We start from the raw sequence: 25,964 nt of genomic DNA, 5'->3' as shown, positions 1-25,964 counted from the left end.
TCTTCCCCATTATATCAGTACTTCTCCCCCATTATATTAGCATGGAGAGTTTCTGTCTGCTCACCTATGAATGGATGATATACAGCTTCACGCAAAAGCAAAGAACACAAGTGCAGTTGGCTAGTGGCTAATTAGCGGCTAGTGGAGTGGCCGCACTAGAGGCTTTCCCTCGCAGCATTGTTTTTTTTGTTTGTCACATGATTGAATTTGGTGAATACCAGCGCAACAGACTGTGGAAAACAGACGTGCAACTCTGGCTCCTTGTCCGTGCCTCCTCCCCGGCGAGAGCGGCGAGTGGCATCACCTAAATGTGTTTTTTGCAACGTGGTCTCCGCTCAAATGCGGTGCTTACAGACCAAACCAGAAGCCGACGTTTCAGAGTTTGTCTAAATAAAAAGTTGCAAACAATTTTCGGCAATTTTTAAAAAGAAAATGGGGTCCGTTCTTGGCTCAGTCATCTCTGTGCATTTGTGGGCTTCGTCGACCGCCATTTCCTTTTTCAAAAATTGACGAAAATTGCTTATAATTTTTTATTCAGATAATGGCAAGCTCTGAAACTCTGATATCTGGCTCAGACAGCTAGCATTACATTTTGGCAGAGACTGAGCCTCTGATAAAGCATAGTTAATTTTTGTGGTGAAATGAACACTGCAAATGTTTCTTACGGACACTCGGCAGAAGCATTGAGGTGGTTTCCTAATGCAGGTGACTCCTGTTTGAAAAGATAATTTAGTTGCTTGTGCCAAACAGTAATTATTTCTGTATTTTTTTAATTAGTCTTTCCAGTCCGCCACAGAAACTTGGAAGAGCACTAAGCAAAGAGTGAACTGACCAAATGTCCCGTCGTCAGCAACATCAGCATTGATTTAAAACCCTTTGCACCTGAAACACTACCATGAATATGGTTTGTTAACTGCAATGCTGCTGGCACATTGGCGCTTACATGCATGTGAGCACAAGATGAAGCAATAAAAACAGTATCTATGTCCATATAAGAAGAGCCTTCAGCTGACGCCCCACACAGAGACGATGGGGACACTGCGACGAGGTATTGAGAACCTCGTAGCACCCTCATTTTAAGCAGCCTTAGACCATTCCACAGGGCACATGATAATCTGAAAAAGTTATTGCCCCAGCCCTAATAATGTGGCTAGAGACCTGCCTTCTCAGGTCAATCACAAACAGTCTAATGAACACTCCCCAATAAATAACATTAAAACTAGAATCCACTGGAAAGAAATGTATTTTTGACTTTCTAATGAGTATAAAAAAATTATTACAGTATATTTTCACCACAGTTAGTAAAGCAGCGACAGCCATAGCTGTTATTGCACAAAGCAACACACACTTTTATGCATACTTCCTGTCTATGCCCTTTAACTTGTTCTTGTTCCTGCAGTCCTGAATTTTCATGTCTCAGTCTTTGTGGTTCTGCTTCTCATTGCCATACTTGCACACCTCAGTGTCTATGTCTCTATTAAGCTGCAGCATGCTTCGCATGCCCAGCTGCCCGTTGTTCCTCATTCAGTAAGTGCAACAGGTCACTCTCTGCTTCAAATTGGAGAGTGTTTCAGTCCTTCTCTTTAGAGAGTGTCCTAACTTTGCATGGCCTCCCCATGTGCTCACTCCGAAATCTAGAAGAGAAATGATATGATGTGACGCGCAACCACCATCTCTTGGCCGAGGGGTGAACTACTCTGGCTGGACGTAGTCGTGTGATTTGAAGACGTCGCAAGTTTACTGCCTAGCACAATACTGTTGCGAATAGAGCCGCAAAGTTCCTATAACAGCTGCCGCTATAAAAAATAATTTGTTTTTTTTACGACAATTTTTGGTCGAGTTTTGTGGCTCCTTCATCCTGTTTATGCTCTTATGCTTTGTGTGTGTACGGTAGAAACTCACTGAAATGTTTACAGTTGATACATCTTTCCAGCCGTTACGTTCACAAACGCTAGTCTGCATTTACCTTTCTCACACTAAAACGTTCAGAATTTGAGGGAGCTGACCCCAAGCTACTGTAGCGAAAATTCTCCCCTGAATGTGGCAAACTTTACTTCCCCTTTACTGTTTCACCTCAACTGGTTTCATGGATCTACTCTTAGTTCATGGTGTAAGGTGTCCTCACATAAATAGTTTGTGATCAATGGGATTCATTGGATGGAAATGCGCTAGCAATAGTTCTTCCTCACCACCTTTTCACCCCTTTCCATTCATGTATGACCCCTTTCCATGGGCGTCTGCAGGAGGGTGCAAGGGTGGGCAGTTGCCTCCCCCCCCCCCCCCCTCCCTTTCCCCTGGAATTTCGATTGGTTGGTTGGTTGATTTGGTGTTTATGGCGCAAAAGCTACTAAGGCCATAGAGCGCCAAAAACGAGACTATTGCTGGAAAAGGTTTCGAGAGAAAAAAGAGGCTTTAGTAGCCAGTGATTAGATAAAAGATGGTAATGGGGTACCAAAAGGTAAAAGGGTGATGGGCATGATCTGTAGGTTAAGAAAGCTACAATCGGTGTAGAAGGCCGATACTATCTAAAAATTTGAAAACACTAGTATGTGTCACAAGAGAATCATCACTTAAAGGGTAACTGCAAAGAAAAAAAAGTTTTTTTTTAAATAGCCTAATTGGGACAAGCATGTCAAAAAACAATTTTTCCGCGAGAAAAAACATTTTTTACAGCAATATTTATTGCGTGAGACTCATTTTAGTTTGCGGCTATTTCGTCCGTTTTAAATCGCGCGCCACGAAGTTGTGATTATGTGACGTCAATCCCAAAAGGTTCTCATTGGCTAAGAGTATGATTGACAGCTTAGATCTTGGTTGTTAAACCTTTGTTATATGTTGCAATTTCCTTTTGAGCGACATATTTTTACGTTTAAAGAATAACCCATGTGATGAAAGTTATTATTCTTTACAAAAGGTTTACAAGAGGGGCACTTCCGTTCGGATTCATTCAAACAAAAGCTTCGCCATTGGGCGCGTTAAGTTAGTGAGCTCCAGACTCTGGACATCTGCGCTCGAGCGCGCGGGTTCGGAGCGTAGCTTAACGGCGCACTTTGGTACCGAGGCGCCATCTGACGCCTATTTTTTTAACGTTTCCGGTTCCGGCTTTTCGGCGCGCGTAAACATGGCTCCCGTAAAAGTGTTTCTTCGACGACGACATCGATGAAATAAGTGCGCGGGGACGGCGGCAACAGCCAGAGCTTGTATTTGTGCTGCACGCTGTTGGTGCGGCGATTAAAGGTACGCCGAACGCCTTCTGAATTCCCAAAAGCCTTAAAGAATGATGGCTGAATTTATTGGCTTGCCTGATCCTGAAATTGCGGTAAGGTACATGAAGAACTTCGACAAGCTGTATGCGTACCTTTCTACACCAACACCATGCTTTTTTTTTTCTTTTTTTTTTATTTTCCACGATGACGGAACGATTGCGCGAGCTGCCAAGCGATCGCCGTCGAAATATCCACGCATCCAAGCAGGCGCGACTTGAGCGTCCGAGGGAGTCCCTAAAGGCTTCGGCGCAAGCACGAACGACGCCGAGAGGTCCGAGCATTGCATGGTAGCGCAGAACGAGCAGCTCCTACCCACGACTGGCCTACCTCGGTGCCGTTCCTGGCTAGGCCGAAGTCTTTCGGCCGTGGGGTTCGGTTGGTCCGGTCGCGATCGGCGAGGTTTGGCGAGGCGAGCGCGGTGGCATCCTCGGAGCGCTCGGAAGCGAACTCGCTCGCCAGGTATTGCGCACACCCGACGCCTCTGGTCCAGAGTGGCCCGGCGGCTCAGCCCTGAGCCCAAAACGTTTGGGGTTTTGATGTTTCCTCCGTCTCGTACGAGACCACCTCCACCCATAGAGATCATACATACTCCCCCACCACCGCCCCCACCGCGTGAAACCACCGCGAGTAACCGCGAGACTGGCCGCGAGAGCGGAAACGCCGTCATCTCACCGGAAACCGACCCCTTCGCGCTCCCGCGCACCATCTCCGACGACGGAGCTCGCGGAGCGCGCTCCGCCACCGTGCACCGGAAGTGAGACGATGCCGTTTGGTTTAGCTCGAGTGCACTCTGACCGCTGGAGCGCGCTCGAGCACGTTAACTTAACGCGCCCATTCTTTCATGGCCGCCGAAGTCTCTGCTCCCGCCTGTCTCGCCTACCTCGACTAATCGTTTCGCCGAAGTGATCAGTGTTTCATCGTTTCGTGCTGACCCAGGTGCTTGAGTGAGACTTCTTGAAGTGAAGTAGTGTGTGTTTAGCAGCTGTCGCAGGTGTTAGTGATAGGAAGCGACGCGGGGTTCTGGCTTTCATAGCGCGGTTCTTTCGTTGTTTTTTTTTTGTTTTGCTTGTTTGCGCGTGCAAATGCTGACTTTTCGGAGATGTCAGATGCGTGATCCCGACAGTGAGCCTTCCAGCAGCCATGTCGCCCCGAAAGGAATGCTATTTGGCTGGAGGCAATCGGGCGTTCGCGTAGCGACCAACGTGTCTAGTTACGTTCTCGTCATATTGCTCTGGAGGCCGTCGAGATTCGCCCCGTGTGCACGTAACGTCCGCGACTAGACAGAAAATAAAAAAGCACTATGTCCACTACGTAAAAATGGTCTCAGTTCATGCATCTGTAGGCAGGTACGAAATGGTGCCCAAATTTATTCACACCGCACGATGCAACACGTCGCTGTGCAAACGCAGTCCAACACGAAGCATAAAAACGGCAGATTTAGGACAACAATTCGGAGTCCATTGTTCAATTAAAACGACGTAATTTTGTTGAAAACGCTCGCAGCTTTTTACTCACGGTATGCGTCGGGAAACTTCCACATTTTGAAACAGAACGAGGCAGATTTACTTTTAAAAACGCTCCCAATGTCCTCCCGGACCAGTTTGACTGGATCAGCTGACGACGACGGGACTTAACTGGTTGAACGTCAACCCCACAACCAATTCGCGCTCCGTGTTAGCACCGCATTACACACACCACGAACGTTTCAGCTCTGTCGCATCGCCGTGTTGCACCAAACAGAACGAGATCGAAGAAACCAACGCAGCGCTGTCGTGAACCTTGGCTTGTGGTTGCGCACTCGTGGATTCTGTGACTCCCTTCGCTTTCAAAGCGCGCACGACGATTACGAACGATACTTTCCGTCTTCCGGGAACATCACAGGGGCACTTCTCCGGTCACGTCTTCGCTACATGTGCTTGCAAACCGCGTCAAACCAAAACAATACCGCGGCCTGGCGTAGTTGCCAGATCTTGCCGGAAGTCGAGACGCTGCGTCGTTCAACTCCGCAATGCAAGGAGAGTGAGGGGCGGGGCGTACTCCTCTTCCGCGGGGGTCGAAAGAGCGGGAGTTTCAAATGTGGAGAGGTTCTGACTCTACTAAATTACGTCCTGTGGCGTAAATATTGATAAAAAAAATCATTTTTTTTCGCGGAACATTTGTTTTGTCACATGCTTGTCCCAATTAGGCTGTTTAAGAAAAAACTTTTATTTCTTTGCAGTTACCCTTTAAGAGCAGAGCTGGGTGCAGTGGGACTTGTTCTTGATAGAGTTGCGAAAAATACAAAAGCCGTTCTTCATGATAAGCAGGACATTTAACTAGAATATGAAGAATGCTTAAGGCATTGTCACACTGCTCACAAGTGGGGGCATCTTCCCCACGAAGGAGGTAGCCATGAGTCAGATGAGTGTGACCAATCCTGAGCCGGCAAAGGACAACCTCAAAAAAGCGTTCCTGGTGGCGTGCACTCTTCCATTTGCTCAAAAGAGGTTTGATCATGTGTAACTTGTTGCCGATTTCTTGGTCCCATTCAGCCTGCTATTTGCACTTAACGTGACGCCTGAGAAGGCCTTTGTAGTCTGCATAAGGAATGCTGTGGAGGTCAACTGTTCGCTTTACACAAGTACTTGCTGCACGATCTGCTGCCTCATTGCCCGGAATGCCCACGTGGCTGGGAATCCAGCAAAATACAATTTCGTATCCCTGTTTTGAGGCAGCAACAACCTTATTTCGCAGTTCAAGGAGCAGGAAGTGCTTGAGGGGTGTTAGTGAAGACAGTGCATGCAATGCACTGAGGGAGTCGGTGTATACGATGGAGTGAGAGAGCTTTTTATCAAGTATGAAGCCTATGGTAAGAAGCAGACCATAGAGCTCTGCTGTAAAAATAGAAGCAGAGGAGTTGATTCGCCTAACAAGTTGAACTTTTGGGCCAATCATGGAACACCCAGCAGCAGATTCCGTCTTTGTACCATCTGTGTAGAAGCTTACATATTTGGAATACAGACTTTGCAGTGCTAAGAATTCCTGAAGAAACACAGTATTAGCTAGGAGTATCAGCTTTCTTGTATCGCGTGAGTGAAAGGTCACACTTAATGACCGGGTGCTCCCAAGGTGCTCCCGCAACAGTAGACTGCACTACTGGGGGCCTCCAATCGAGTCCCATGTTCTCACTGGCACTTTTCAATCTCAAAGAGAAGGGAGGCACAATTGTGGCTTTGTTTTGAAACAACCTTTCAGAGTGCATGTCTTCCACAGCCATTCACGCAGGGTGATCAGAGATGGACCTGACTCTCAGGGAATACATAAAGCCCAGTGAAAATCTTCTCTTCTCAAAAGACAGCTCGTTGGTCTCTGCATACAGACTTGGCACAGGAGACGTGCGGAAGGCACCTGTCGCCAATCGCAACCCAAGATGATGGATAGGATCGAGCATTTTTAGAATGGAAGGCCTAGCTGAACCGTAAACAATACTGCCATAGTCCAGTCGTGATCGCACTATCGAGCGATATATCCTCAAAAGGCACGTCCGGTGAGAACCCCAGGATCGGTGGGACAGGACTTTCAGAATATTAATTGATTTGTGAGCTTTTAATTTTAGATTCTTAATATGGGCACCAAAGGTTAGTTTGCTGTCAAATGTAAGACCCAGAAACTTGTGCTCAGGCTTCACAGAAACAGTGGAATTGTTTAGTGCAAGAACAGGTTCTGGAAGTAGTCCACATTTCCGAGAAAAGCACACACAAACTGTTTTATCTGAGGAAAACTTAAACCCATTTTGATTGGCCCAGGTTGATCTTATTGATGGTTACCTGAATTCGTCGCTCACACAGTGACAGATTGCAAGACGACACAAAGATCTGAAGGTCGTCTACATAGAGTGAATATTGCACCGATAAGGGAATAGCCAATGCAAGGGAGTTCATTTTGACAATAAACAAAGTGACACTAAGAAAGCCTCCCTGAGGAACGCCATTTTCCTGGACAAACACTTTAAAAAAGCTGTTCCTATCTGAACACGAAAGGTGCGCCCGCTCAGGTAGCTCTCAACGGTACGAAGCATTCGACCACGGATACCCATATCATACAAGTCCCTCAGAGTACCAAAACGCCAGGCTGTATCATAGGCTTTTTTGAGGTCGAAAAATACAGGTAGGCAATGTTGTCGATGAACGAAAGCCTCACGCACGACTGTCTCCAGCCGTACTAAATGATCAAGAGTGGACCGAGACGAACGATAGCCGCATTGGTTCAAATCTAGATGTTTATTTAGTTCAAGGAAATACATCAATCTTCTATTAATTATTTGTTCAAGAGTCTTTCCAAAGCAGCTAGTTAAAGCGATAGGCCTATAACTACCTGCACAGGATGGATCCTTACCGGGCTTGAGTATGGGTATGATTGTTGCCATTCTCCAGTCCAATGGAAAGTAGCCCTTGAACCAAATACGATTAAAACGGTATAAAACAATATCAAGTGTGGAAGGATGGACATGTTGAAGCATATAATAATGAATACCATCTGGACCAGGAGCCGATCACTTAGAGTTTTGGAGCACCATGTTCAGTTCGTGTAAGGTAAAGGGGGCATTATAAGCTTCGCGTTCACCACCGGATGTTTTCAGTACTATACTTTCAGCTTTCCTTTTACGTTGCAGAAAAGCAGGCGAGTAATGCTGCGAGCTGGAAATGAATTCAAAATGCTCGCCAAGGATGTTGCCCTGCTCTTCAAGATTGCTTGGGCATTTTCCATTTCTGGAAAGAAGTGGAATAGTGAAAGCATGATATGAGCCATTTACTTTATGAATCATGTCCCATACTTCCTTGGAAGAAGTACTACTATTTTTAGAGGACGCATATTTTTGCCAGCTCTCGCGTTTCGCTTTCCGACGAATGTACCTAGCACGAGCTTTCATTTTTCGGAAAGATATCAGGTTATCCCGAGTTGGATAACGTCTTAGAACACTCCAAGTTTGTTTTGCTGTTTGCGACTCTCTTTACAGTCTTCATTCCACCACGGCTTCGGTCGTCTAGGGAGCTGTCCAGATGACTGCGGGATTGGGAGTGACGCTGCAGTGAGAATGTGAGATGTTAAAAGATGGCTGAGCTCATCAATCGAAAGCTGATCGAGGCGAGAACAGGCCAGGAGTGACGACTGCTTAAAAAGGCTCCAGTCTGCTTTTTCAAACTTCCAGCGTGGATGGCGCGTAGGTGAAGACTGCGGAGTGTCGTTACATTTTAAAATAATGGGGAAGTGGTCACTTCCATGGGGATTCTGATCAACAGTCCATGAAAAATCGGGTAGCAGATTTGCACTGCCAATAGAAAGATCGATGCATGTAGATGACAAGGATGAAGGACTAAATTATGTAGGATGGCCAGTATTAAAAATGCATAATGACTGTGAAAATAATATGGATTCGATTATCTTTCCACGTGTACCTGTATGATCACTTCCCCAGAGGGTACTATGTGCGTTAAAATCACCGAGTAAAAGAAAGGGCTCTGGAAGCTGGCTTAAAAGAGAGTCGAGATCTTGTCGCTTCAGAGAAAGAGAGGGTGGAAAATACACTGAACATACAGTTATGGCTTTATGCAACAAGAGACGAACAGCGATAGCTTCGAGTGGCGTCTGAAGTGGAACCTCTGCACACGGAATATGTTTTGGAAGCACCACCGCAACGCCGCCACAAGAAATGGACGTGCTAGGGCGGTCTTTGCGAAACACACTGTAGCGTCTCAGAAAGTTGGTGTGAGATGTATTCAAGTGTGTTTCCTGCAAGCATAAGGCAGATGCCTTATACTCTTCTAAAAGGAACTCAACATCTGCAAGGTTAGTGAATAAGTCACGACAGTTCCACTGAAGAATTACAGAGCCCATTTTAAAGGATAAAAGATTTCATAAATGAATTAAAGCAATTCTGCATGTGCTACACACTAAGGAGGAACCACCGGCTTTTTTCCTTTTTGTTTTGATTTAGCAGTTTGCCATTCCATGTCCTCCTGATCCGAGGAAGGAGCTGAAGAGTCGGCAATGTCAACAGCTCCCACTGCATCCTGAACGTTGGACGCAGGTTTGCCAGTTCCGACGTGGTCGGAGACCTGGACCACGAGTTTCCGGCCACGGCCAGACCCCGCCGAAGAAGTCTTCGATGTACCAGGCCGGGACCCTCCTACATTCGCGCTTTCAACGTCTTTTGACATTGATGGAGCAGCAGGTGGGCCCTGTTGCTCCGTAACAAGGCGGGCCCGCCTCCGAGGGATTGGAACGACGGCCTCGCTCTCCATCGTGAGAGGAGCCACTGGCACGAGGCTGCCGGTCAGCCGGAGGTCGTGCCTGAATTGACTGGGGAGTCGGTGTGCTCCCAGCGTTACCTGGGGCACTCTGCTTCCCCACAGGTTGTTTCAGGGCCTGAGAGGGGTCTGCCAAGTCCTCAAGAGAGAACTGAGTGGCCCTGGACTCCATACGTGGTGCAGGGCCCCTGCCCACCGCATCGGAGTAGGTACCTTTCAAAATGAAGGAAAACCTTTGTTTTGCTTCAGGGTACGATAAGTTCTCTTTGGCTCGTAAGGTATGATCTCCTTTTCTTGTCGCCACAGCGGGCAGGACCGAGAGTAAGCAGGGTGAGGACCCTTGCAGTTTGCGCAGGCAACTGAATCTTCACAGACGTCGGCCACATGGTCGTGGCTTCCACACTTTGCACACGTCTCCCTCCCCCGACAGCTGCGCGACCCGTGACCAAAACGCTGGCAACGGAAGCATCGCTGTGGGTTCGGGACGTACGGTCTGACACGACAATTCAAGTAGCCAGCTTTGACGAGTGCAGGAAGCGTGTGACGTTCAAACGTCAGGATAAGGTGTTTAGTTTTCACCTCTGCACCGTCACGCCTTGTCATAATGCGTTTGACCGCCACTACTCTAGATGCCCGCAGGCCTTCCAAGATCTCGTCTTCACTACTGGAAAGAAGATCATCTTCTGAAATCACACCTCGAATGGTGCTGAGGGTTCTATGTGTGCTCACTGTTACCTGTATTTCACCTAGGGATGTCAATTTTAGAAGCATAATGCTCTGGGACTTTTTGGCAACTTCTGCAAGCAGATCACCAGAATGCAGTTTCTTTGCCTTGTAATCAGCACCAATCTGACTGTCGAGAACCTTTGCTACAAGAAAAGGTGACATCTTAGAGAGAGGTTTGTCAGGGACCTCGGAGTGGATCACCTTGAATCTTGAAAAAGTTTCATCTTCTTTATCTTTTACTATGATTGTTCGTTCGGGACGATGCCTCTTAGCGGCACGTCCAGAACTGGGGGTTTTGGTTTGGGGGGTTGCCATAAGAGGCGAAGTTTGTTCGGAACCTGTGGCGTGCCGCCCACCACGGAGCCCAACATGGGAATAGATAACGCACCATAACAAAAAGGGCTTTGCTGGAGACGTTATGCTATTAGCACTGCCCAGGAACTATAACCAAGTGTGGTTCTGGACAAGGGGTCTGTCGCCACCCAAGGTTAGCCCTTGCCGCCAAAGAAGTTGAGGAAGGAAAGAAGAGAAATGAGAAGAGTGAAAAGAAAGAGAAGACAAGTGTGAAAGAAGGGAGGGGATAGTAGAAGATGTGGTGACTAGACTGAATCATCCTGGCCGGGCCTTACCAGGACTCCCGTCTATGAGAAGCGGGGGCCGAAGTGGTGTATTGCCTCGGCCGGGGGGCCCCGAAGGGTCCAAACCTACCTTGGGCTCGGCTCAACCACCAGGATGCCCTTTTCCCCAGACACGGGACAGCCACGCACAGCCAGACGTGGGCGGGCGAACCCGCATGGCTCGGGGTCCGTGGAGACGCCACTCTCCAAACACCTGCTTTCACAGGTGCCCCCTGCGGGGCTGGAATTTCGAGGGGGGTGCAAGAGGGGGGGGGGAGCTACACCCACACCAGTTAAAGGGTACTCTGGCAGTTTTTTAGGTACCCAAACCAACTACATTTTCTGAATACCACGGATTTACTGTTCCCAACGTGCTATTTAGTATCTGGAAATCGAAAATGGCTATTGAAAAAACAACAAATTTAAATGGCAAAAAAAAAAAAAAAATAATAAAGTGCCAAGGAAGTTTTGATTACGTTCGTGAGACCGGCGAAACTTGCTTTTGACGCGCTGTGCCTTTTTTTTGCGGCACTGCGCTTCTGAAAAATTTCCATGTGTTCTCAACAGCAAGTCTCACGGCTTACAGAGGGTTTAAAAGAACTTTTTCGGCGAATGATGACAAACGACAAAAAAATGCGTCTTCAGCTGCCGCCAGCCTCCACAATGCTCCAAAAACATAATTTTTTGACATGCAAGATGGCCGTCTGGTGGATTCACTCGAGGGAGCGGGAAGCGCGATTTAGCAATTGTCATAGAGATCAGTGGTTTGTAGACCCAAATCCAGGGCGCAGCCGTGAAAGCAGGTAGAGAGTAACGTGGAAAGGTGCTGAAAATAGCCAACATCGCCAACGTTCCCCGGGGCGGGTATAAGTGTGCACCCCCCTGGAAAATGTTCTGCGGATGCCCATGCCCCTTTCTATTTGTTTATCACCGCATCCATATCACTCGTGGAGGAAACCATATCCGTCGTTTTAACTGCACACACATCCCAACTAGCCCATACACCGCTACTACGGAAGTCCAGAGTGAAGAACATCCGGCGAAGGAAAAAGCAGCAACTGAGCACACTCGCCTTTCACTGTGCCGCGGCGCCTCGCCCTTTCTGGCTTCACGCCACCTGTGCGAAACTCCTTTGACGAAAACGAAAACACTCGTTTTGACGAAAACTTGGTGTCTGTCAGTTTGTCAGTGCCGGAGAGAAAGCGCCTGCTGATGTCAGCACTTTGTACCAATAGCAGTGTTGCACCGTGTCGCCCTCCTCTCCCCTTCTCCTTATCTCCCTGGCACTGGCAAACTGTCAGACACTGCCGGGTTTTCGTCAAAACGAGCATTCTAATGCTAAAGCATTAAAAAATCCAAATGAAGCCTGCCGTCACAAGGTACCACCGTCAGGCTTGGCATTTGGTCTAGAACATGGGCTGTCAAACTGGGTTCCTTGGAACCCCAAATGAGGGGGTCATGGGTTCTTGAAATCCCAAATTTCCTCGACCGTCCTTGCCCCCAAGTGTCCATACACTGACAAACAATGATAAGCCAAACATTTCCTAGCATGTGCATTATTGTTTACCAGGTCTGTAAGCTCCTGCTTTACTGCATCAATGCAGAGACTGGGAGGGGTTCCTTGGTTGCCGGAAAGGTAAGGGTCGCTCGAGACTGAGAAGTTTGACAACCTTTGCTCTTGAAGATACAGTTACGTCTCGTTAACCTTGTTAACAAGGAGGGCCGGCGATATAGACAAAATTTCCCGGGACGAATGGAGTAAATAGCTACATTTTTGTCTCTATTAGGGAGAACTTCTTACATCACGAATGATTTTAAGGGGAATGGAGGTGTCCATATAAACGAGACATAACTGTATGCGGAGCCGTCCTAGACTGCAGCACTGTATGAATTAAAACTAAAGTCATTCATATGCCATGCGAAAGCTCTGTGCTAATTTAGGTCTTTTAAAGCATGGAAACGCAGCTTGTGGTAACTCGGACAAAGAGGCAGAAGACGAGATCTCGCGAAAAGACCGCGAGCGAGCTCGAGACAGAACACTGAGCGCGATTGACTGGACTGAGCCGACATGAAGCAAGCCCTAGGTTAGCCAGCGGCATACGTTTTTTAATCATGTAAATAAACCCCCAGTTACTACAATTTGCGACGAGGATGGGCCCGCCCCCTCGCCCCCTCCCATACGCCCTGCATGAGGTGGTGGAGAAAGAGTTGGAGGCCCTTGAAAAACGCGGCACAATCACCAAAGTTGATAGAAGCAGCTGGGCGGCACCGATCGTGGTGGTCCCAAAAAAGGACAAGTCCGTTCGACTTTGTGGAGATTACAAGGTCACCGTGAACCGTTGCATTCAGCCGGAGACCTATCCACTACCAAGTGCGGAAGACTTGTTCGCGACGCTTGCTGGTGGCAAGTACTTCAGCAAGATAGACTTGACCAGTGCCTACCAACAGTTGGAACTAGAACCCAACTCGAAGGTTTACACTACCATCACCACACACAAGGGTCTTTACCGGTACAATCGCCTACCTTTCGGAATATCCACAGCGCCGTCGATTTTCCAACGGTCCATGGATCAGATCCTGCAAGGACTGGAGCACGTAGTTTGCTATCTTGACGACATCTTGGTCACGTCAAGTACTCTGGAAGATCATCTTCAATTGTTGGACCGAGTTCTGGCTCGACTGACAGCAAACGGAATTCGGGCCAACCTTCGAAAATGCGAGTTCCTCAAGAGCAGCGTGGAATATCTCGGCTACAGAATCGACGCCCAAGGATTGCACCCAACCGAAAGTAAGGTGCAAGCCATCCAGAACGCACCGTCGCCTTCCAACGTGATGGAACTGCGTTCATTTTTAGGCCAGTTAAACTACTACGGACGATTTTTGACGGGCCTTTCCACGATTTTGAAACCACTACACCAACTTCTAGAGAAGGACAGCAGCAGGAAGTGGACGTCAGAATGTGAAAAAGCCTTCAAAGAGGTAAAAGAGAGCTTGATGCGAAGCAAGTGGCTCACACATTACGACCCTAGCAAGCCGCTTTGCCTCGCCTGCGATGCATCTCCAAGCGGAGTGGGAGCAGTCATATCTCACATCATGCCAAACGGTGACGAAGTGCCAATTGCTTGCGCCTCTAGGACGCTCTCACCGAGTGAGCGCAACTACGCACAGATCGAACGAGAAGCACTTGGTATTGTGTTCGGTGTGAAGAAGTTCCACAAGTACCTATACGGTCGGAAATTCACCCTTATTACAGATCATAAGCCTTTGACTGCGATCTTCAACACCCAAACAGCAATTCCAAGCTTAGCCGCTCTACGAATGCAACGTTGGGCACTTACTCTCCTATCATACAACTATGACATCGTGTACCGGAAGTCCAAAGAACATGGCAATGCAGATGCACTATCACGTTTGCCTTTAGACCTTGCTTCCAGTGACCCAGACGAAGACACGTCGGTACTTCAGGTCTCCAATGTGGAACTTCTCCCAGTCACAAGTCATCAAATCGCGGTGGAAACAAGGAGAGACCCGACCTTATCCAAAGTCTTGAACTTTACCCTAAATGGTTGGCCCACTCCCCTTCAAGATAAAAACCTGCGTACTTACTTCGAAGAACGAGAGCAGCTCTCTACGGACCAAGGCTGTCTTCTATGGGGAAGCCGAGTCGTCGTACCACCGAATCTTAGAAAACGACTACTACATGAGCTGCACGAGAATCACCCCGGCGTCAGTCGCATGAAGGCCAAGGCACGAAACTATCTCTGGTGGCCAATTTTGGACCAAGACATTGAAGATTTCATTAAGCAGTGCTACGCCTGTGCATCCATGCAGAACCAACCAGCTGCTGCACCTCTACACCCGTGGTCTTGGGCGAGAAATCCGTGGGAGAGGATACATATAGATTACGCCGAGCTCGACAAGCAGCACTACCTGGTAGTAATGGACAGCTTCTCCAAGTGGATCGAAGTCCTGCCCACAAAAACGACTACAGCAGCACGCACCATTAAATTGTTGCGGAACCTCTTCGCGTCATATGGAGTGCCCTCTGAAGTTGTCTCGGATAACGGACCGCAGTTCATTTCTGGAGACTTCGGGAACTTCTTGCGAATGAACGGCGTGAAGCACATCCGTACTCCCCCATACCATCCCGCTTCAAATGGCGCGGCTGAGCGAGCGGTGCAGACATTTAAGCGAGCATGGAAGAAAGACGCAGCTGCTGGAAACACACTCACAGAAACAGAGCACCAAAGGCTGGCCAGGTTTCTCCTGAACTATCGGAGCACTCCTCATACAATCACAGAGAGAACACCAGCTGACTGTTCCTCAAGCGGCCGCTTCGTACTCGCCTGGATTTAATCAAGCCAAGTGTGGAGCGGACTGTGACCAAGCACCAACGCCAGGAACAGTTGGCACACGACAAGTCACGACGATCACTTCGTTATTTTGATGTAGGAGATAAGGTCTTCGTGCGAGACGTGAGAGGGAACCAACCCTCTTGGTCTCCTGGAGTTATTGTTTCCCGAAGAGGGCCACTATGGTATCTAGTGGAGGTACGGGAACGTACAGTCTCCGTTCACTTGGACCATCTTTTGCGACTGGATGCTCAGTTACCAAGTCGTGAAACAACCTGCCCACCACCATGGATGCTCTTAGGCCCGGCTGCCACTCCTAGAGTGTCGACGGACTCAGCTGGAGACTTGCAGAGTTCATCGGGAAGAGCCCCACCTACAGTGGTACAGCCAGGCCCGGCAGGAGACGCAGTAACGCCTCCGACTGAACACTTAAACCGTTACCCTCAACGGATCCGGCGTCCCCCAGACAGACTTGGCGTGCCACCGAGCCTACCGGATGCTGGAGCTCCCGCTGGCACCTAAACGATTAAAGCGGGAGGAGTGTGGTAACTCGGACAAAGAGGCAGAAGACGAGATCTCGCGAAAAGACCGCGAGCGAGCTCGAGACAGAACACTGAGCGCGATTGACTGGACTGAGCCGACATGAAGCAAGCCCTAGGTTAGCCAGCGGCATACGTTTTTTTAATCATGTAAATAAACCCCCAGTTACTACACAGCTGTCCTGATATGAGGACCTCATGCACAAAAGTGTTAAGGTTATAGAATACTAGTCTCCTGACTACTTAGGCCTATGCCAGGGAGAATCAATGGTCTATGCCCCTTGCAACAAAATAAAACCCCATAGGAAAATTTGTATTTCTCAATGTTAATATCCTCAAACTGTAGCCACTCGGTCCAACAAGACTGCAAAGGATAAATAGCATGAGAAAATATAACCTTCCTGCCCCAGAAGATCACCCAGAAAGGTAACTACCCTGGCAGAAAACCCTGTCTCTCAAAAGAATCTTCCCTGGGCGCTTTCAAACAAGTGGATGGCTATGAGTCAGACTTAACACATTACAGTCGAAGCTCGTTAATTCAAACTCGAGGGGGGCCGAAAATATGTTTGAATAAAGCAAAGTTTGAATTACCGAGAGTTGCCTCCCATAAAGATGCATAGGATGGGACCTGCATGTTAGCTTGAATTATCTGCAAGCTATAATTACGAGAGTTTGAATTAATGAGAGTCGACTGTAATATGGATTCCAGTAACATTTTTCTAAGCAGAATATTATAAACCATAAAATTCTTGCAAAGAGCTAATTTTTGCAATAATTTGCGATCACAAAAATTATACAAAAATCTCATCCCACCATCACATCCCTCATAGTAAGGCTTAAATAGCGCACCACACCCAACCACGGAATTTTGTGCACGCCACCTTCCCAAAACCTGTACTTTGCAGAATTCACACAACATCAAACCCACAAAAATGAAGTTGTCTACGGTATTGAAGAGCCTCTTCCCAGAGAAAAGAATTTCGGGCAGAAGGCCGATGGTGACTGCTCGTAAACCAAAAGCAAGAAAAGCAAGCCTTCCACTCTCCACACCGTTTTTTCTAATGAGGATGGTACCGTCATATCCCCAGAGGCAGCTCACCTAAAAGCGAGATTAAATTTGGTGAAAATGAGGAGTGGGCTACCTTTCGGTGTGCAATTAAGAACATTTTTAAGTATGCTAGTACTTCTATATTCTGTAACCTGCCAAGGTTGTTTTTGCATTGAAGGCCAATAGAGCATAAAAAACTGTCCTTCCCAGTTTGCAACGTTCGCTCATCGCCCGCTGTAGCTGCGTAACTAATTTTGCCAAGGTCACCATAGGCCAGAGCCCTGCAATTACTAGAGGTGTTTTTGGTTTTGGGTTTTGGTGTTTCTGAAATACCAAATTGTGTTAAAAATAGGGGCGGGTTATCTTTCGGTGGAGGGGCATATCTCGGGATATTACGGCAAGTTAAAACCAGAACGCAGAAAAACTTCAGATAAGGTACCATGTTCTCGAGGTTCACTTTTCTTAATATTTGGGGATGTTTTATCGGGATTTATTATTTTCCACCGATTTGGTGTTTATTGTGACCCATAGTCTTCAAAGACATCCATCCCATTACTGTAAAGAGACGGAAACGAAATAAAGGTTCGCAAAAAATACCTCTCAGATAGTTCAGGGGAGGCCGTGTTGCAGGGTTAGCAGAAGATTGTATCTTTCCATTACTTTCTTACCCGAGGACAGCTCCAATTCGGGGTTTTTCGGTTTTCCCCCTATTTTTATAAAGCAGGCTCAGGGGTTATCCCTTGGCGCTTATTAATGCACACCAAAAACAGAGAACCCCATTAAACCATACAATGCTTTCTAACAGAATCCCCCAAGCACGAAATTTTAATCTGCCTGTCCATGCATTTTTCATTAAATTTAGCACGGAAATAACATTGTGCAACGTACACGCCGATTCAGTCTCAACGCTAAATTTAATGAGAAAGTTAACGTCGCATGACCTAAACACCGATTCAGTTTCTCCGCTAAATTTACCGAGGAAATTGACGTCAAATGATTTGACACCACAAGACCTATGCACAAATCCGGTCTCCCCACTAAATTTAGCAGGAACATCGAGGTCACTTGCCCTGCGTCAGTTCCCCCTTAATTTTTGTGGGGAAATCATGAAAAGTATAAGTTCTTCTTCACTGTCTGAAATGACTGTTGAATGTGGTCTAAAGAAGTTGAAATGGCTACTCCTTAAATACACTGCATTTCATGCATTATAGGCAGGATTCTGTGTTTTCAGTATATTTATGGCGAAATTCGGAGAGTGTTTTTCGGAGCTTATTTGTCGCTGGAAATTCAGGGCAGAATATCGGAGTTCATTTTTGTAAGATCCCCAGTTCTCCAAAATTCTGAGTTTAATTCTACTTTGTTCATATTATTTCTTAAAAAAAAAAATAAATAAATACTGTTTAAACAAAAACAAACACTAAATTTATAAAAGAAAAAAAAAAAAAATCACCGGTACCAAAAGGTATTTTTGCAGCTGCATTTACATTGGCGCCCTTGAGATTGGCAGTACTAACTGTCCCACAACAAATGTTGAAAACCAGAGCTAACATCATTACTACTTTGAAATAGCCAAATTTCTGGATGCATAAATCCTTCAGCTGCCCTCCCAGCCTATGAAATCTACAAGTTTACATTTTTCACAAATAATATGGTTCAAACTAGAAACCGGAACAATGGCTCCAAAAAAACACTCACTTTCCAGTGTTTATCGGATTTATCCGAAAACAGGGAACCCGAATCATAGAAGTTTATGGCGAGCTCGCCCACGAGACGCAGGGAGAGGGACTCACAAAGTGAGGAGGGTGCCTGTGGGGAAGTCCTCCCGGTCCAGCTGAGCCAGCGCCAGGAAAGGGAACTCAAACTTGGAGACGGGCTCCCGGGGGTCCAGGGGAGGGAAATCCTCGTCAATCTCCCCACTCTCCTCTGCTATGCGCAGGCAGTAGTGGGACACACTCGGCCTGGAGGAAGTGGTCCGGTCAAAGACAAACACTCAGATAACTGAGCCCATCAAAATTCAATGCATAGAAAAAGTGCCGGAAGGATGGAACAAGCTGAACATCCTTGCCTTTTTTGGCACTTCTTCTATGTGTAGTAGACATGAACAAACTGCCCGAACTAACCACTCTACTGCCTTCATCATTTCTCAATGTTCCAACGGGCTTATGGTGAATGCAGCTCTCTGCCCTAAAAGGCACAATTATCGGAGTAGAAGGCCCATTCCTCGTGTCTGGAGAAGTCAATGCGACCTGGGGACATAAAAATACACACCCCTCACGAAAACAAAATAGTGCCACAAACATGGTGTCTTAGGCTGGTCCTTTTTATTATTGGAAAGTTTTCCGTACAGAAAGTGTGGGCTGTTGGTTTAGAAATAATTTGAAAGATTACACAACCCGAAATAAAAAAAAAAAATGTTATTTGTTTCTATAGTTCAATAAAACATGGTGACATTTTTTGCTGTCAATGTGGAGTCATGAAACTTGTTGTGCACGCCATCTCCGCCCGCAAGGAGCCTTCAACTGGTCCTCAGTAAGTGCAAAGTTTCCCAACCTTAAGGCTAAGTGCTCTGTAATGTTCAACAGTTTTTGAGTATATGTGCAGTTGCGAGTCAGCGTTTTCTGTGCTAGCATCGAACAAAAGCTATCTGAAGCACCGAAGCTACAACAACATTTATGCTATAAAATGCTGGTTAAAAACACATCTGTAGCAAGCAGGGTTCTCCCCACAGTGGGTGGCAGTGGTTTTGCCACCCACCAGTCTGGCTGACTGACCACCCCTATTATGTCCAACCAACCTCTATATTTTGCCCTTGTCAAACGAAACAATGCTGATTTTGAAAATGCATGACACCCCCAATTGCTATGTTTGGCACACTTGTGTGGCACTATGCAACAGAACTGCAAAATCTTCGCAAACAAAATAACTGATGTGTGGGAGAAAAAGGGCAGAGAACAACAAAAGTTTCAGCGATTGCCCTTTTCTCCCCTCAGCACCCTGGAAATTGTCAGAAATCCAGATCTCAAGAATTTGTGGAAAAAAAAACAACCTGGTAGCAAGTTATTGGTATGCTAGAAATAATGCTGTCATTTAAGTTAGGTGCTATCTCCATACGAAGAGAAACTGTTGCTTTGACCTGCAGTTATAATGCAAGACCCAAGGTTTAGCTGTCTCACTGAAAACTGAATGTGCATACCTGAACTAGGAGCCAAATTCGATTACATTTGAGTACATTGCCTCATCAAATAGTACCACTTAAAGAAGTTAGACAATGTGCTTTAAGTTCAGACAGTATTTACCTGCTTGACAGCAGTGGCTGATAGACAGCAGTAGCATGTGAAGACATTCCTAGCATAGCTCCTCAATTGTGACAAGATGAAATCATCAGGGTGTCCACAAAACATTTCATTGGGGAATTCCTTAGCAAGTATCCAACCAAGCAAAAACATTGAGTAGCTTGACTTGGGAAGTCAAGGCTGCCATGTCTTTCGATTTCAGATGGTTGGTAACACTGAACTCCAGAAACATAAACCTCCTCAAGACTGCCACACATCATCATTACTAAAGGGATATTAGATTTGAGTGGTGCACCAAAGCAGGCCTAATAAAATCAGGTTATGGGCCATATTTAGCTCAAACCCGTTTTCATGCACGTGCAAAAAGTGGATTTTTAGCTTGAAGCGAATTCGAAGCAAACTGTGGTTTTGGCCAAATACTTCTGAATCAAATATCAAATAGTTTCCCTAAACCTAAACCCCTCCTCTGCCTACGCCACTGGATCGAGGCATGCAGCCATTCTCAAAGCTGCATTGAGTCAGTCATTGTCACTGACACTTCAAACTTTATTCTATCGAATAAAGTTTGAATAAAGGATCCGCATCAGGAGTACCTTGCAGATAAGTTAGAAAAACTTCATAACCGTGCGGCGAGATTTGTAACAGGAAATTATAGTAGAAACAATAGCGTAACAGAGACTAAAAATGTACTTGGTTGGGAAACTTTATTGTCAAGGCGCAAAGATTTTCGATTGAGGTTCTTGCTCGCAATTTTTAATGATACGACTGGTATTGATAAAAGCAACTACATAAATTTACCTAACTACATTTCAAATCGTGTGGATCATATCAGAAAAATAAGGGAAATTTCTTGTAAAACAGATTATAAGAAGTTTTCATTTTTTTCCACGTACAATCGCTCAGTGGAACCTGTTACCAGAGTCTTCTTTTATTCGTGACGACGTCGGACCTATTATCTCAGGAAATGGTCTTGATTTTTAATGTTGTTTATGTTCCATGTTTATGTATTTTTTTATTGACAGCCCAGGTTGTATATTCAAGTGTTCTGTTTTTATTTTATTGGCGTCATGGGCTGCACCTGCTATAATGCCGAAGTTTTCGGCGCTGCAGGTTTTTTTCTGTAAATAAATAGTAAATAAAAACTCGAAAAGAAGACAGTACCTGTACCAAAGTTAATGAAAATATAATTTTTTAATTCTTTAATTATACCGCCTGGATTTCTTGGACTTTCTGGCCTCCTAATGCACAATAAGCATGCACACTAGACCATTTCAGCTCACACTCTCACACTCCTTCAGATTTGCACCCTCTTCGAAAGACCTCACGACCTTGACGTTGTCATGGAGATTGTCCTAGATGTCGTCTTCTAGGACGTCGTCCTCTAGTACATCGTCCTTGAGATCACCCTAAAGGTCGTCCTAGAGGTCACCCTTAAGATTGCCCTAAAGGTCGTTCTAGACGTCGTCCTAGAGGTTGCCCTTGAGATCGCCGTAAAGGTTGTCCTAGACGTTGTCCTCTAGGACATCGTCTTAGACGTCGTCCTTGAGGTTGTCCTAGACGAATGCTATCGCAATTGATAGACAACCAACAATAGTAGTTTTTTTAAACATCATTTTTTTTTGCTGAAACCATCGTTATGTTCTGAAATGCCTTGCGCGCCCTGTGTAAATATATAAACCTATTCAGTTCCTACACTAAATTAGGCTGGAAAACACTTCTCGCGTGACCCATACAACCAAGCAACGCAACCTGAATTGGAGTATAACTGTATATATCAATTCAATTTCCTCGTCAAAGTTAGTGAAGAAATTTATGCGTGGATGCAGAAACAATCAAACTTCGGGGAGTAGGAATATGGTGCCTGCAATGCATCTCTGACTGGTGCGTTTACAGCGTCCTAAAAAGTGGTGCCTCAATTTCCACCCAACGAAGTCATAACAGTGTGAAGCTGTCACCGGCCGTGATCCTATCCTCGCAGGGTCGCGGTGGCGGTGGTAGACGTGGCAGGTGCCTGTCCTGCTGCAAGTCACCGTCCAACTTGACAATCCACAAAAGGTTTGACAGCCAGCGACAATCGGCGACAATCCCAGCGACAATCGGCGACAATCCCGTTCGCTCCTACTTTCGCCGGAACTTCTTGCACCAACTGCCAGGATCGCGACACCTGACAATGTGACACGTCGGCTTCTGCGACGTCATTTGTTGCCACTTGGGGCCACTTTTGATGCGTGGACAGAATAAGATGCTAAACACACCAGTCAAAGATGCCTTCTAGGCACCTTTTAGAAAGCCCGCTACAGTTAACCCATTGACGGTCGAGTGTTTTTCCCAAAAGATGTTTCCCAGTGGTCGGGTCTTGTTTCCAAAGAAATGATGTAAAGAAAAGGTCGATGCACAGTTTTTTATTATTTAGTAAGAACACATACAGAGCTTGCAAGCCGTTTAGGTTTAGAGCCATCCAATTAAAATACTAAAGGCAAAAAGTTGTCTCCTTTCTTCCATTCGGTTTAATTTTGGCGCATCCTCTTCCGCGACATTCCGGCGACTTCAGATTCGTAACCGCAGGTACTTTACAGAACTTCTCCGCTCTCATCCTCTAAATTTTATTCTAAAAGCGTCGGAAGTTTGAATCGGAAGAGTCAGTGCTCCAATCGGCACTATCGCCAGAGTGGCCGGTACGCGAACTGAGCATCACATGTGCGGAGCATCTAATTTGAAAACTATAAATAACCCATCAAGGTGAACACCGTGTGAATATAATTTTTTATACAGTAGTTCACCAAAGACACGACAAACAGCAACACCTCCAGCGGTGTGCTCAGTTTCGCTTTTACCTAGGTGGGCACTTTCAAATGTGCAATCGCTGCCGTACACGCACAGTATCGACCTTCAAAGGGTTAAATAAAGGTCCAGAGCCGTTCACTTCCTGCACCAGACAGTGAAGGTCGCCGCAGGGTGCAAGCGCCACCCTCCCACCTGAGCTTGGGGGAGCGTCCCTCGTTGGTGTAGTGCCAGCAGACGAGGCCGATCAGGTCCTGGATGCGGGCGCCGGGCAGCGTGGCCACCACCAGTGGGTAGCGGCGCTCTTCCACCGGCTGCACGCTCAGGAACACGCTGATGCACCGGTGGCCCTGCTCGCTCACCTGGAAAGGAGTCACAAGGATGAACTCACTCTACCCGTGCCAGGGAGAGGCAACCCGTTAGCTTCACATAACCGAGTGGATCTCGTTCGCCACAAATAAATCTTGAAAATCAATTTTGTGCGTTATGGTGCCGTCATTCACCAGAGAGGTGTGGCTGGACTCGTTTTGTAAAGATATCGGAGTAGAAACTTACCTCGAACGAAAGTTACGAATAAACATTTTAATCTTCTCGCGGTTCAGTGCGGAGTTAAGCCCTTATAAAGTAAATGTGAAAAACCCTTCTCATGGGCCATCAAGGTTGTTGAAGATTCAAACCAGACTGCTTGCATAATAATGTGCGTGCAAGTCGAAGGGCTTTCTGGCGTCGTGAGAATGGGTGCCACGTGCCCAGATGATGACGATGTGAAAAGAGTGGAACGAGACCGAGATTGCCATTGCCTCAGGACAAAGAACTTGAGTAGTCTTTGTATATGTTTCTGTAAAAAGTGTAGTAAGTTTCGATTATTAGTCCTATCTGATATTGAACATTTTGGTGCCGAAATAAGGAACCTTCACTTTTCCTCGGCGGCGTTAGCTGATCCGCCGAGCGAATAAATGGTCACGTCCTCTTCACTGATCACCTCTAAATCGAGCCGGCACTCCTTAGTCACTGAGCATCTCTTGCGAGAGTGTAATTTAGAGGTGATCGGTGAAGAGGACGTGACCATTTATTCGTTCGGTGGATCGGCTAACATCACCAAAGAAAAGCGATGACTCTTGCGACTGCAGTTGAAAAGTCAATACAGCTGCAAGGAGCACCGTGTAAAGGCACTGGAGATAGAAGACATCTGTACTGACCCAACTAATTGTGCCCAAAAGTGTGCTCAAAATCCCCAGAGTAGTGGAGCTAAAAAAAAGTCGGAAGACACCTAAGCACATTTTATGAGCACATTTTATGAGTTGTGAATGCGAAAGCATGAATGTCCAATGGAATGCCGTGGAGTGATACGCGGAGTTTTGTGGCGCGAGTAATGTTTTCGAACATGGTTACAGTTGCACACACAGGGACAAGGACAGAGAAGAGCAACACGTAGACAACAGACAAGCGCACACTCACAACTTATGTATTAACGAAAGAGGAAAAGAAAGTGGTACAGAACGCGGAATCCGCACGAGCGTTGGCCACACAGGCACGAGGGACCGCAGGCCCGAGGGCTGTAATTGCCTTCTTGAAATCTTTTTCGTGTGGGTAATTTTACGTGTCCCCCTCGAGCCCTTGGGCCTGTGGTCCCTCGTGCCTGTCTGGCCAACGCTCGAGCGGATTCCGCGTTCTGTACCACTTTCTTTTCCTCTTTCGTTGATACATGAGTTGTGAGTGTGCGCTTGTCTGTCGTCTACGTGTTCCTCTTCTCTGTCCTTGTCCCTGAGTGCGCAACTGTAACTATGTTCAATAACTACCAACTCGCCCAACTGTCTACTCTACTACAATGTTTTCGAGTTGTGGCAGAAGCACTGCCGACAATGTGGATGCCAGAGGCGGCGCCATGTTCGTCGGCGGCGAGACGAGCAGAAGCACCGCCGACGATGTGAATGATGGAGGCGACAGCATGTTGCTCAGCAACGAGGCGAGCAGATGCCTTCGAGTGCGTGCCAACGTGTCTGTTTTAACCGGCGCGGGGCCCATAGTGGCATGGGGTTGCGGCGTATAGTTTTATCGGCGCGCTGGCGGCACGGGCACGCAGCGCCATCTGGCGGCAGTCGTTGAAACTGACGTGCGCAGCGGCCAATGGGAGCCTCGTTGCCGCACGCCAACCAATGGGACCTTTGGGATCAGGGAACCTAAGCGCTGTTTTTGCGCTTCAAACTGATGACGTCGGCTCGCTCCATGGGACAGTTAATGTTTTCGCATTAAAATGAAGAGATGTCACTTTTCTACCTGCCTGGAACATCACACAAACAACTGAAATCTTGGTGGGAGCTGACTACCTACTATTGGCAGATTGTGAGTGGTGAAGTATGCAGGAAGTAGAAATCATTGATTGCAGCGAAAATGGACTTTGGATGGAATTTACAGAGTCCTATTATGCAAGCTGTTAACGTAGTGTCCTGCTCCACGGTTGCCGTTCCGCGTACCAACATTGCTGACCCGATGTCGAACCTCTTAAATGAGCTACGAGCTTTCTGGGAGCTAGAGAACCTTGGAGTGGTGGCAAACGACTGTCCATACGAAAGAAAGGAAGTCAAAGTGAGAGAAGAATTCACTTAATCCCTTGACTTCGTCGAGGGGCGCCACGAGACAAGGCTCTAATGCAAGGACTTGGGATTGATCCCTAGAAAGCAATGAGGCTGTGGCACGATGCCTGAACAAACAGGAGCGGCGCCTGAGTAACAACAGTGAAGGACTGGCTCAGTATGACGCAGCGATTCGAGACTACCTGAAGGAAGGTTTCGTCAGAAAGGACCCCCAGAGCGAGTCAACGACCCTTCGAGATCGAGACGGGTCTACTACATGCCACACCGAGCTGTGTTTAGGCCAGACAGCTTCACAACAAAAATAATATGCATAATTTTCAATGCGTCTGCGAAGTTGCCGGGATCTCCATCCCTCAATAATGCATTGGCAACAGGTCCAGGTCCAGACTTCCTCCAGCTGATACTCAACTGCTGTATCTATTCTGTGGCAGTCACTGCTGACATTGAGAAAGGCCTTTCTG

The 25,964-nt window shown here is 46.9% G+C and overlaps 1 protein-coding gene across 3 annotated transcripts in view; it reads right to left on the bottom strand.

Annotated features, from left to right (window-relative positions):
• Positions 1–25,964, bottom strand: part of LOC8042089 (target of rapamycin complex 2 subunit MAPKAP1) — a 116,622-nt gene that overhangs the window by 13,761 nt on the left and 76,897 nt on the right. For all 3 annotated transcript variants that reach the window (XM_040505137.2, XM_040222294.3, XM_040505135.2), the window contains exons 6-7: positions 23,105–23,271; positions 18,626–18,793 (exon numbers count right to left, since the gene is read on the bottom strand). In XM_040505137.2, coding sequence (XP_040361071.1) covers positions 18,626–18,793; positions 23,105–23,271 — 335 coding nt within the window. The remainder of the gene's footprint in view (positions 1–18,625; positions 18,794–23,104; positions 23,272–25,964) is intronic.

This window comes from Ixodes scapularis, unplaced genomic scaffold, assembly GCF_016920785.2.
Source record: "Ixodes scapularis isolate PalLabHiFi unplaced genomic scaffold, ASM1692078v2 PGA_scaffold3__209_contigs__length_174095766, whole genome shotgun sequence".
Classification (NCBI taxonomy): domain Eukaryota; kingdom Metazoa; phylum Arthropoda; class Arachnida; order Ixodida; family Ixodidae; genus Ixodes; species Ixodes scapularis.
The sequence above is the reverse complement of the archived record's forward strand: the minus strand, read 5'-3'. Positions and strand labels throughout refer to the sequence as shown.